Source organism: Myotis daubentonii, chromosome 4, assembly GCF_963259705.1.
Source record: "Myotis daubentonii chromosome 4, mMyoDau2.1, whole genome shotgun sequence".
Taxonomy (NCBI): domain Eukaryota; kingdom Metazoa; phylum Chordata; class Mammalia; order Chiroptera; family Vespertilionidae; genus Myotis; species Myotis daubentonii.
Genome location: NC_081843.1, coordinates 10,853,741 through 10,867,370, shown reverse-complemented (window position 1 = coordinate 10,867,370; position 13,630 = coordinate 10,853,741). Strand labels below are relative to the sequence as shown.

Genomic DNA, 13,630 nt, shown 5'->3' with positions numbered 1-13,630 from the left:
TGGGATCAAACCCACAACCTTGGCACTCTAACCAACTGAGTACCTGGCCAGTGCAGAAACCGGGGTTTTGCAACACTAGAGGAAGAACTGGTCTCCATGCACAAGAACAATGGACAGGCTTGCTTAAGGCAAAGATAAACCTTTGACCAGAGAAGTTATGTGTGAGAGGCCTGACTCCCTGCCATGCCCTGCCTGGTCAGGAATTTATGGTCAGATCACCTGCGAGGTTAGTTCCACTGAGCCAGCTGGGCTGCATTGGCTCAGGAAACAAGTTCCGGCAGAAGAAGGGCCCTTGGAGTTGAGGAGAGAGAAAGGCAAAGGTAGCGCCAGGGGAAGGTGAGGGCCTGCTCCCTGGAGGGAGGGCCCCAACTCTCGGACCTTAGAGTCCAACACAAGGTGTGACTTCACTGTGTTTGCCTTTTGGGGTTGAATAACATTTACTTTAAAAACAGAAGGGTTACTTCAAGAAAAAAAACCCAGTAGAACTTACACGTTATAAACCAATGTTACCTCAGAAAAATAAAAGAGACAAAGAAAAGAAACCCAGCAAGGTTTGAGCTGTGGGTGGAACAGGAGGCTCAGGAAACTAACCTCACAGGTGATCTGATCATAAATTCCTGACCGGGCAGGGCATGGTGAGGAGTCAGGCCCCTGACACATAACTTCTCTGGTGAAAGGTTTATCTTTGCCTTAAGCAAGCCTGTCCATTGTTCTCGTGCAGGTTGGATAATACGTCCTTGAAATACGGAAAGTGATATCCCTTGTAGGGGGTGTTACCCCGCAAGAGAGCACTTAATCTTAACTATCCTGTCATCCCATCCCCACCTGGCTTTCTCCCACTTTCCTGTAATCTTTCTTGCGTCACCTCCTGAATGTCAAATGCATGAAAGAAGCTACAAAACGGTTTTCCTCCAGAGCATTTCAGATGTTGCTTCCCAGCATATGTTGTCAGTTTGACTCAAATAAACTCATAAAAATTTTCTACTGTTATGGGTGTTTCTTAGGTCGACTGTGTAAAAAACCCCTGAAGGCTCACAGAATTAAAGGATTGGAGGTGGAGGGTCTTTCTGACCTCCCAGCATTTCTCTAACTTTCTAAGGGCACCCAGACCCTGGGAGATGTTGGCCCCCAAAACCCTCTGCCAGTCACAGCCTCATTTTTTCTTGCAGTCTCAACTTTCACCTCAAAGATCAAATTTAACCTCTCATCCAACTTATTCATATATGTGTGTTTATATTTATGTGTGAATATTCTTTTAGGTCCCCACCTACAAGAAGCTTGAAACACAGTAATCCTCTGACGTGACACCTCCTTTCACATCCCAGGGGTGATCAAACTTTAGGGAGAGAAGCACAGAAGCGCACTGTCCTGATATTACAGATGAAGCAACCTTGGCTAAGAGAGGGGCAGGAAGGAGCCCAGGGGCACACAGCAGGTCAGGGACACAGCTGGGAGGAGGTTTCTGGAGCCAGGCCTGGTGAGCTTCCTCCCACCAGCTGTCTGTCTACAGCGCTTGGGTGCGGAGGGCCTTCTCCCACCGTTCCTCAGAGAGCACCTCCGTCAGACCCGAAACTCACTGAATCAGAGATCGGAAGTCCAGCCACCCCTCACGGCCGTGGTCAGACACCAGGAGCTTGGTTTTCAGAGCGGGACACTCAGAAGCCACAGAGTCCACCTCCGGGGCAAGGGCATCTGTGGTCACGATGCTCTGGGCATGAGACTGCTTTAGCCGGTAGAGAATGTCCTTGGCCTTCAGCTGGGTTGTCCCTGGCATGGAGATAATCCCTGGGGATGAGGAAGAAATTATCTGTTTCATTTCCTGTTTCACAACCATGGGCTTCAGGCCTGGCTTATCTGCATAGAAATCCCCTAACCCCTTGCTAAGCAAAGACCCGCAGTGTCAGCACCACCGCGCCACCCCAAACCTACCGAATCCGAACCTGCATTTTTTAAAATTTTGTTTAAAATACATTTTCATTGATTTCAGAGAGGAAGGGAGAGGGAGAGAGAGATAGATACATCAGTCATCAGAGAGAATCATTGATCGGCTACCTGCTGCACACCCCCACACTGGGGATCCGGTCTGCAACCCGGCCACGTGCCCCAACCGGGAATTGAACCGTGACCTCCTGGTTCATAGGTCAATACACAACCACTGAGCCAAGGGGTCAGGGCCAGAAACTGCATTTTGGCAGGACCTCCAGTGATTCCCACGCACATTAAAACTTGAAACGCTTTCCCTATCCTGTCTACTCTAGGTGGGTGCAGCCAGTAGACAGGTGGATCCTACTTTGCAAGAGTTTACATGGGACCTGGGAGCACAGATGCAAGGAGGACAGAGTCTCTGACATCAAGAATAGCTGTATCCCAGTCCCCGCTTTTCTGCTCCCACCCTCTTCTCTCATCCCTGTGTCATTGGGAATCCCTTTGCTATGCCCAGATTTCAGGATCCCCAAAAGACCACCAGGGAGCCAGCCGAGTCTGATACAAAAGCTAGCTTGGCTCCCCGACCACACTCACCGACGCAGCGGCAAGCGGCATAAAGAGAGAGAGAGCTCTGTGTGGAGAGGGGTTTTATAGGGGGGTTAGAGTAAGGAGAGGGGAGAGGACTGTGGGCCCTGCCGATTGGCCGGGCGCAAGTCAGTGTCTTGTTACACAGGATGTGGTCGTATCTATGGTGTGCACTTCCTTTGATTATTATTGGTTAGTTTAAAGAAATCCTAGGTGTGGCTAGCAGAGGCTTGGGCTTCTGGGAAGAAGCTCCTTGCTGAGCACATGGCTAAGGCTGCTGCCCAAAAATGCAGGATCCGGGGTAAGATGGAGGGTGTAGCCCTCGCCCTGGGGCAAGATGGAGGGCGTAGCCCTTGCCCTTTCACCTTCTTTCTTTCATCCCTCACATCCAAATTAACCACATTGTCCCTGGAACTTTCCTACCTTCCCTCCCTTCTGCTGTCACCAACAATTAGTTCAAGTATCTGTGTGCACCCACTGGATTCTAATCTCCCCACCAGACGCCTTGCCTTGGACTTCTGTGTTATTACCTGTGTAAGATCCCCAGAGCATCGACGTTCCCCCAGCATTTCCTGTTGTTAGGACTAGAAGGCAATACAACCCTTGACAGCCATTTGGAAGCTTCCGGCCACAGGAGAACAAAGACCAGGAAATGATTGCCGGGCACCAGGAATCAGTCCATGTAAGGAACTGGAACTGTCCTGAAGCCCCCTGATCCCACACCTGCATTCCATCCCCATTCCAAGCCCACCAGCTCAGCCCCCAAACCCACTGACAACAAGAGATTCCCACCCGTGACTGCACATCAGGATGAAACTGCAGCTGCTGGGTGCCCACCAGCCCCTTGGCTCAGTGCTGTGCAGCCCTTCCCTTGGGATATCCCACCCCCACCCTCTTTTCCTTAAATAAACTCAGTTTTCTTTAATCACTTCTGAGATGGCCATTTAGCCTGCCTGCCCACCATGTTCACCTTCACTTCTCTTCACTAACACCTGTGTCCTCTCTCCAGGAAAACAGCACGCTCCCCATTCTGGCACTGAAGACGCTGCCCACGACCCACCTTTCCCTCCCACACCTCTATTCTCTATTTCAAAATGGCCATTCACATGGGCAACTGCTGACTCTAAGCCTTTGCATGTGCTAAGCCCGTTCTTAGAATTCCCTTTCTCTGCTTCTACTCCTCTTCAATTGTATTTACCCCCGAGGGCTCAGCTCACGTCTTAGCTCTACAGATGACACGGCTTCTTTATGCTCCCTCTGCTGTTGCTATTAATATTTGATTCCAAAGGAACTAGATGGATTAACCAACTATTTTATGAGGAAAAAAAAGAGAGAGGAATATATAAGGAAGAGCATGAACAGACTGTCGTGTGAACATGTGATTCAACTGAAGTGATTTAAAAAATCCATGAGTCCTATTGTAATTGTAAATTAGATAGATAGGTAGATAGATAGATAGATAAGCAATTAAAAGGGAAAGGAAAATATCTACAGAAGAATGTTACCTAAAGAATGTAGAGGGGTGATATAAACAGAAAATCCTCATATAAAACCACCATAATAATATTTAACTCAGTCAAGAATCATCAGGGGATACTCAAACCACGGGGTGAAAGACAGTGGGGGAGCAGGGTAGTCACTAGTCTCATACGTGTTACCCCACAGACTACTTACGAGTCAGGAAGAAAAAAGGTTCCCTGACAAAGTTGAATACAACTCTTCTATTGAGATTAACATTATCACTGATGGAAGAGAAAACAACTGCAGAGACCCCTCATGTGAGACACCAACAAAGATACAACACCGTCCTCCCAGCACTCCTGCTAAGATTTTTTAAGATGGATATAATCATGAAGCAAGAGTGTGAAATGCCAATTTGGGCGCACCTCCTGCACAGCAACTGGCTTAGACTCTTCAAAAATGTCATCGCCGTGCAGAAAAGGCTAGAGAGCCCTTCTAGATTAAAGGAGATTGATAAGACATGACAACTAAATGCAATGCATGATCCTCAATTGGATTTTGGACATAAAGAAAGAAGTGGCTTTCAAGGATGTGATGAAGGCAATTGGGGACTGTTGACTATGGATAGCTATCAGGTAACACATATTGTACCAATGTCAGACTTCTTGTTTGATAAGCCTGCTCTGGTGATGGTGAAGGAAATGTCTGGGATCCAGGGTTTATGGGTATTTACATGGTATTTATGGGTGTCACTGTGAGTGCAACTGACTCTTTACTAACTCAGTGGGGGCTCCAATATGGCAAAAGGTTAACAGTTGATGAATTTCAAAAAAGGAATAACGTCTGAGACTGTGCAAGAGAAAGTGTGCGTGCGTGTGTGTGTGTGTGTGTGTGTGTGTGTGTGTGTGAGAGACATTGTGTTTGAGCGTATGTGAGGGTGAGGGAGAGAGTGGGGGATAAGGGGTAATATGTGTGAGGGAGTCTGAGAAAGAGAAAGACTGTGAAGAAGAAAGAATGTAGGGAAGAGGAAGCACCTAGTGTTCCAGGACCAGTTGGCTCCAGGACATCCCTGAGGTCTCTACGGGTCTCTGAGTCACTGACCTGTTCGGATGCAGCCCACGGCCACCAGCCACCACTCAGGCACTCGAGGCAGAATCAAGGCGAGACGGTCTCCCTGCTGCAGGCCACAGGTCTGCGTGAAGACGTTGGCTGCGCGGCAGGTGAAGTCTGTCAGCTCTCTGAAACTCCACTTCACTTCGTCTCCTTGGCTGTTCACCCACCACAGGGCTGGGTTGGGGCCTCTCTTGCCTTCCTGGTCAAGATCACACACCATGTGTTACTTCCTGCTTCAGAGGAAAAGGGCACTTATTTCCCCAATTCACTGTCACAGTCACATTCCAGTGGGAACATAGCTCAGGGCCTAAGACCCCATTTTAAATCATTTAAAGAGTCCAGAAAAGTTAGGGGCGGAGTGTGATCCAGCCAACTTCTTCCAGTCTACTGTAGCCACCTCCTCCCAAGTCACATAAAACCATGAATAGTTTCATGTCTCCAAGTGAAGACTTAAAGCTCCATCCCCATGTGTCTTAGTTCCATGTAGACAGTGCATTCCTCTGTGTACCCCAGCATTCTCATCTACAAAGTGGGGACAATATTACCTAACAGGTCATAAAGTGTAAATGAGTTATTTAATGAGTAAAGTGTACATAACAGTGCCTGGCACAGTAGGTGCTCAATAAATATGACTATTATTATAATTGCTACACATTAAAGAGGATAATTTAGGTTCTGAATATTTGGGGAAATTAATTTTTAAAATTAAGTGCCCTTTAATGGTGAAATTTGGAAGAAGCAGACTGGGAAGGTCCAGGCCCTATTCCTTCAGAGAAACATCAAGGAAACAGACTAAAATGGCTTTGTTGGGGTTCTGGAAACAGTCAAGGATCTGCAGCAACCAACAAATGCCCAAACAGCTAAAGCCACACTCAGAACGGCAGGGCATGTTGTGATGTTCTGCTCACTTTTGCATGCCCTTCTCTGATGTGGTGCCTCAGGGCTGGGAGGAGGTGTTGCTGGAGTCTCAACCCCTCTTTGGGACAGAAGGAAAAGAGTGAAACTTGTTGGCAACATTCAGTGGGGGTTGAGATGTAGCTGGAAAGGAATTTGTTTATTTATTTATAGATTCTCTAATAACAAGTAATGTTGAGTACCTTTTTGTACTTCTTTGCTAACTGTGAGTCTCTCAAGTAAACTGTTCAGATCTTTTCCCAATTTTTCAAGTGGGTTGTTTCCTTTTTATTGAGTTTGAGACCTTTGTATGTTGTGGAAGCAAGTCTTTACTTTTTTACTTTCTTTATATATCTTTATTATTTCTTAAATTTATCAAGAAATAGGGTTTTTATAAGCAATTAAAGTTAAGTTCTTATTAGTTTAAAATATATTGTTATAACTTTAAGGCATTATATGTAATACTAGAGCCCCGGTGCACGGATCGTGTCGCAGTGGGGTCCCTCGGTCTGGCCTGCACCCTCTCACAATTCGGGACCCCTCGGGGGATGTGAGACTGTGGGTTTCGGCCCAATCCCCCCAGGCTAGGCCGAGGGACCCCACCGGAGCATGAATCTGTGCACCAGGCCTCTAGTATGCATATAAGATGTTTGTTTAATCTCTTCCCATCCTCCAAACTCCTCATTCCCTCTGAGATTCATCAGTCTGTTCCATGTTTCCATGCCTGTGCTTTGTGCATCTGCCCCCTGATGGTCAATGCATGGCATAGCTACTGGTTGAATGGTCGAATGGTCAGACACTTAGTATATTAGCCTTATATATATATAGATATGCAATTCATAGTATATACACAGACAGAAATGAGAAGAGAATCAAAACATATCACTACAAAAAAACCACACACACACAAAACACCAACCAAACACAAAAGAAAGCTTTAAAAGTGGAAATGAAGGTCAAAAATAAAAGGTATGATACCAAGGAAACAATTAACAAAATGGCAGCAATAAGTCTTTCACTATCAGTAATTACTTTAAATGTAAGCAAACTACATTTCCCAAAAACAAAGATTGGCAGGATATAACTATTTGCTGTCTACAAAATTATCCTATAAAATAAAAGGCTAATATGCAAATTGACCAAACAGCAGAAAGACTGGTTGCTATGACATGTACTGACCACCAGGGGGCAGATGCTCAACACAGGAGCTGCCTCTGGTGGTCAGTGTGCTCCCACAGAGAGAGTGCTGCTCAGCCAGAAGCCAGGCACACAGCTGGCCAACGCAGTGGTGGTGGCGGGAGCCTTTCCCACTTCTGCTGCAGGTGGGCAGTAAGGAGCGAAGGGTCCCAGACTGCGAGAGAGATGTCTGACCGCCAGATGAGGTACATCCCCCGAGGGGTCCCAGGCTGTGAGAAGGTGTAGGCCAGGCTGAGGGACACCCCCCCACCCCAGTGCACGAATGTCATGCACCATGTCTCTAGTAGAATTAATAAAACAAATTTTAAAATTCAGATCTTTTACAATAAAATGCTAACAATATAATATCAACTTATATAAGCAAAACCATATGTACATTATAATTCAAATCTTATATAATAAAAGCCTAAGTGGCCTCACGTGCGACATCACAAGATGCCACCACAAGATGGCCGGCAGGGGAGGGCAGTTGTGGGTGATCAGGCAGGCAGGGGAGGGCAGTTGGAGGTGATCGGGCCAGCAAGCGAACACAGTTGGGGGCAACCAGGCCTCCAGGGGAGGGCAGTTGGGGTGACCAGGCCTGCAGGGGAGGGTAGTTGGGGGCAATCAGGCCAGCAGGGGAGTGGTAAGGAGGCGATCAGGCTGGCAGGCAGAAGTGGTTAGGGCCAATCAGGCAGGCAGGCAAGTGAGCGGTTAGGAGCCAGCAGTTCCAGAGTGTGAGAGGGATGTCCGACTGCTGGGTTTATGCCTGATCCCACAGGGATTGGGCCTAACCTGGCAGTCAGACATTCCCCAAGGGGCCCCAGATTGGAGAGGTTGCAGGCCGGGCTGAGGGACACCACCCCGTGCATGAATTTCATGTGCCAGGCCTCTGGCATAATAATTATTATTCACTTATTCATTCAATATTAGTTAGATCTTATTATTTCTTAGGCACTGTTCTTAGACCAAAAGGATACCATGGTAAACACGGCGCACATATGTGCCCATATGTAAATGTTTTAAATATTTATTTCCAATTTTCTTGTTTAACTCAACTGTCTTCTTTTCCCCAAGTGTTTTATAATAAACATGGTTTCTTAAAAAATATTTTTTTATTCCCCAAACAAAACATGTTCAGAGTAAAAATTCAGGCAATACAGAAACTTATGAGCAGAAAAGGTTCTTATAAACAAAAGGATTTCTTCAAATTTCTGATCACATTTTTACTCCCTGAATGTTAGCACTGAAAATGATTTAGTGTATATATTTTCCAGCAATTCCACCCCCCTCCAAGATGCACAAACATGATCCTTTGACTCAGATGATTGGAACCAAAGAATGTAGCTCATCTGAGATAAGATTAATATATGTGCATATACATGTGTGTCTTTACAGCTATAAAAAGAATCAGTGCTGTGAAAAAAATTCTTGACCAACAGGATAAAAAATATTAACAAGTATTGATGAAAAGTTGTGCACTGCTTATACAGGGAGCCTGGCACAATGCACAAGATTTCTGCAGGATTTTAAAAATGATGGAGAAGCTGGTATATCAAGTAGAAAACAATTGTTGCTCAGAATTCAGTCTGTGTTGGATCCTAAATCCTGCATCTTGAAGAAGATATCATTTTAGTAGTTATGTATTTTGTGCTAAAGATTAATTTGATAATGTGATATTGACATGAAGCTGTTTTTGAGAGGATAAAATACAACCCTTAAACTAGATTTGAAACTTTAAGTTTGATGGGGTGAGATCTGAAACCAAGGGATATTGAGAAATAGTTTAAAAAGATAAAACACTGAGTAAGTAACCCAGCAGTAGAAAGAAATGAACAGCCCCGGCCAGTGCGGCTAGAGTGTCTGCCCTTGCTCCGAAGGGTTTTGGGTTTGATTCCTGGTTAAGGGCAAGTACCAGGTTGCAGGTTCGATCCCAGCCGGCTACCAACTAATGGCTGTGTCTCTCACATGTCCATGTTTATCTCTCTTTCTCTCTTTCTCCTTCTCTTTTCTCCCTCCCCCCTCCCACTCCCTCTCTAAAACAAACAAACAAACAAACAAACAAACAAACAAACAAACAAAAACAATGAAAAAATATCTTCTGGTGAGGACTAACAAAAAAAGAAAAAGAAAAAAGGACACAAGCAAGTAATCCACAAAAACATTACACTGAGTAAAATAAACCAGACACAAAAGGGTGCAAGAGCAGGTCAGTGGTTGCCTGGGGCCCAGGGTGGGGTGGGAGGGGATTGGCTGAGAACTGACAAAAGAAAGCTTCTGCTGTGATAAGAGTCGTCTAGAACTCAGTTTCAGGTGTACAACCTAATGAGTAGTCATTTATATAACTTACGAATATAACATTGTATGTCAATTGTAATTGAAAGATTTTTAAAATGATTGAAAAAATAAAGCTCTGGCTGGTTTGCCTCAGCGATTAGAGCATTGGCCCTTGGAACAAAGGGTCACAAGTTCGATTCCCAGATAAAGGCATGTGGCTTGGTTGCAGATTCATCGCTGGCCCCTGTCAGGGCACCTGCAGGAGGCCACCAACCAAAGTGTTTCTCTCACATCCATGTTTCTCTCTCTCTCTCTCCCAATGCCTTCCACCCTTCCCCTCCCTTTCTCTAAAAATTCAATGGAAAAAATATCCTTGGGTGAGGATTAAAAAATAAAAGATAAAAAATAAATAAAGGCATCCAAGTCACAATAAAACAAACAAAACTCCCCCATGCATAAGTTTATTGCTTGTAGAAAAGGTTAGCTTCAGTATTTAAAAATGTTTTCATTTATTGATTGATTTAGAGAGAGAGGAAGTGACAGAGAGAGAAACATCAATTTTTTTGTTCCCCTTATGCATGCTTTCATTGGATTTGATTCCTGGAAATCAAACACACACACACACACACACACACACACACACACACACACACACACACATTGCTCAGCTGGTGTGGCTCAGTGGTTGAGCATCAACCTATGAATCAGGAGGTCATGGTTCAATTTCTGGTTAAGGAACATGTCCAGGTTGCTGGCTTGATCCCCAGTCTGGGGTGTGCAGGAGGCAGACAATTAGTGATTCTCCCTCATCATTGATGTTTCTATCTCTCCTACCTCTCCCTTCCTCTCTGAAATCATGAAAACATATCTATAATAATAAAAGGGTAATATGCTAATTAGACCAGACTTCCTTGTGGACATCCTTCGGGACAAAGCTGAGGCTGGAGGGAAGCCAGCCCGGGTCCCCTGTGCCAGAGGGAATCAGTGCCGGCAGCCGGGGAAAGGAAGGCCTACTCTCTTGCACAAATTTCATGCATTGAGCCTCTAGTTTAAAATAAAAAGAAGAGGCCACATAAAAATGTTGGATTTCTAACTTAAGGGAGGCTTAGGGAGCAGAGTGGACCCCAGTGGTGTGCCCTCTGCAGAGTCTTTAATGGGAGCAGCACCAAGATCTGTAGATTGTAAGGCAGGTTTCAAATTAATTTACTCCACAAACGTTTGTTGAGAAACTTCTAGGTGTCAGGGACCCCACATCCCTAGAGAGACACTGATCATGGTTAAGAAAATTGGAAAAGTGGAAACAGATCAGAAGTGCTGTGAGAATGAAAATGAATGGAATGAGGGTGCTGGGGGGACAGTGGGAGATACGGAGGAATTAACAGTGACTGATAACAATGATATAAAACCCAACAAGAACAGGTATTCCATGGGGAATCCTATGTACTTGGTGGTTATCTCCATGGGTGGATGTGTGAACTAATGAATGGGAATTTTATGAAGATAAATGAGAAAATGGAGTGCTGGGCCCCTTTCCTCCTCTCCAGCCCATATCATGGTCCACAAGGTCTCCATCAGATTTTTGGTCTGGACAGTAATGGAAGTCAATTTATAGTCTGAAGGAAAAGATTTGGGGTCTTGAGATCATGGGACCAGGTTTAAAAAAATATATTTTAGAACTAGACAACCTGGACCCAAATTCTGCTCCTCCACTTAGGCATGTGATTTCTGTAGGTTATGTAAAACTCGGATCCTCAGTTTTCTCATCTGGGAAATGGGGATCATAAAAGTGCTCCTCATAACCAAGGCTCTGTTTTCCTGGAGGTTCTTATGGAAACTCAGAGGAAGGAAAAAGAAAGAGGGAGAAGAAGCCCCATGAAAGGCATATAAGCCCTGAACACTAACACGTGAATGCGTATGTTAAATTCATGGGAAACTTAAACTCTCTGACATTGCCCTGACCGGTTTGGCTCAGTGGATAGAGCGTCGGCCTGTGGACCGAAGGGTCCCGGGTTCGATTCCAGTCAAGGGCATGTACCTTGGTTGTGGGCATATTCCCAGGTGGGGGGGTGCAAGAGGCAGTTGATCGATGTTCCTCTCTCATTGATGTTTCTAACTCTCTCTCCCTCTCCCTTCCTCGCTGTAAAAAATCAATAAAATATATTTAAAAAAACAAACAAAACAAAACTCTCTGACATCAACTCTCTGACTGCATTGCAGGTGGATTCTCTCTTTGTACAAAGATAACGTTGGGTAACTTTTCACACTGTGATCATCACCAGCTGGGACTTAGTAGCTGGGACACCACCCATTGTCCACCCCAACCCCTGGGGTAGACATCACGGCTCCCCTTTTGGTTTCAAGCACTTGGTTTCTTCTGAAGAGACCTGTAACTCTAGAGGCTGCAGGGACTGGTTTCTCTGGACAGACCCCAATGCCACACCCACGTAGCAGTTGGTGGCGAGGCCTGCAGTGGCCTTCCTCTCCCCACAGGAGGACGGATGACTGAGCTCTAGGTGTCAGGTGTGCAGGGGCACCAGCAGGGGGCCTGCCCCCTCCCTCTGAGTGCAGCCTGAACTTAAGCCCAAGTCTGATGAGCTGAATCCCAGTTAGGCTCACAGTCCCATTAGTGGAAGGCCAGAATTCACATTACCGTCAAGTTAGAACTTTGCATTTGGTCACAATTATCTGACTGTGTACCCGATATTTTTACCTGCTGTCATGTTTCTTAATGAGATTGTCACCGTTTCACAGATAGAACCACTGAGGCTCAGAGAAGTGCGGAAGTGGCCAGGGTGAGAATTGAACCCCAAAACATAAGCTTCTCCCATGACACTGGTAAGGTGAGGTCGGCCTGTATCAGCTGCATCGGGTCTGTGCCCTTCAGCCTCTGAGGAGCAAGAAAAGCCAGAGAGATCGCACCTAGCCTCCCCCCATCACAGGCGCCTCCTCACCTTCTCCATTTGAGTCCAGTAGTCCAGGACATCACTGGCAAAGTTAAATTTCTCAGGTGTATCATGGTCATTCCATCTCGGGGCACCAGTTGCTGATACAGACTGGGAGTGTAAGTGCCTCGGAACAGGGTGGAAGGCGTGTCAGGATTTGTGGGTGCCCCAAGGACCCGGAGCCTCATCAGCCACTGCATGGCGGAGCAGTCCTCAGGAAGCAGGCAGACTTCTCAGCCACCACCTGCTTCGGGAACAGCTGGCTAATAGGTCAGTCCTGGAGCAGGACTTTCCTCCACAAGACGAGGCACATTTGGTTCATGGCTGCAGTTCTGTTTCAGCTGACCAGTATTTGGAGGCACAACTTAGTGACTGAGGATTTAGGATTTCCCTTCCCAGCTCAGGAACCACAGGCAGAGCATGGTGGGGAGGGATTATAGCTACTAGATGAGATTGGTACAACTTCCTGAGGGTCTTCTCCTTCCCTCTCACCCCCTGGGAGTTAAGCTCAGGATGGCAGCCATGGGACCAGCCCCTTTGTGGGACACTCACCATTTGAAAGTCCTGCTCTCCATGCTAGCCAGGCTCTAAGACCTCTCTTCCTGCAGAACCCAACTGTGCCGTTCTCATGGAACCTGTTATATTTATAGATGATCCCAACCCCTGTGCAAAGTTCAGGGTTGAGCAATCATCCTTATGATTTTTTAATCCACTGAGGTACCCACAATCCCTTTCTCAAATGTGTGTGTGTGCTTCTTACCGAGGCACTCTCTCTAACACTCTAACCACTGACCCAGCCAGCCAGGGCTGGAGGAAGAATCTTTAAAGAGGTAATTAAGTTAAAATGAGGTCACTAGGTGGACCCTAATCCGATATAACTGAGGTCCTTATAAGAAGAGATTGGGACACAGACACATAGAGGGAGAATGTGGTGTGAACATGAAGATAGACAACTTCACACCCAGAGCTAAGCCCAAGAAGAGACCCCCCTGTTGACCTTGATCTCAGACTTCTTGCCTCCTGAACTGTGAGCAATAAATTCCTGAGGTTTAAACCCCCCAGGCTGTTGTACTTTGTTATAGCAGACCTAGCTATCTGATACACTTTTCTTAATCAAATAGGAAAGAAATGACTTTGGCATTATCTTATCCTGTAAATGTGTTTGAAATTCTGATTTAATCTTCATCATGTGAGGGGACCAAGCGCCGCAAGTACCCAGCTGGGAGGACTGTGGGAGCTGAGAGTGCCCTTGGGAG

At 46.0% G+C, this 13,630-nt stretch overlaps 2 protein-coding genes across 3 annotated transcripts in view; both read right to left on the bottom strand.

Moving 5' to 3' along the window:
- Positions 1-12,540, bottom strand: part of LOC132232797 (acyl-coenzyme A synthetase ACSM1, mitochondrial-like) — a 34,098-nt gene extending 21,558 nt beyond the window's left edge. The window contains exons 1-3 of the mRNA XM_059692405.1: positions 12,384-12,540; positions 5,074-5,284; positions 1,578-1,785 (exon numbers count right to left, since the gene is read on the bottom strand). Of these exons, the coding sequence (XP_059548388.1) occupies positions 1,578-1,785; positions 5,074-5,284; positions 12,384-12,392 (428 nt within the window). The 5' untranslated portion in view covers positions 12,393-12,540. The remainder of the gene's footprint in view (positions 1-1,577; positions 1,786-5,073; positions 5,285-12,383) is intronic.
- Positions 1-13,014, bottom strand: part of LOC132232793 (acyl-coenzyme A synthetase ACSM1, mitochondrial-like) — an 86,715-nt gene extending 73,701 nt beyond the window's left edge. Inside the window, exon 1 of one of the 2 annotated variants that reach the window (XM_059692392.1) lies at positions 12,927-13,014. The gene's annotated coding sequence lies outside the window, so the exon portion shown is untranslated. The remainder of the gene's footprint in view (positions 1-12,926) is intronic. The other variant, XM_059692391.1, reaches the window with a different exon arrangement.
- Positions 13,015-13,630: the final 616 nt, after the last annotated feature.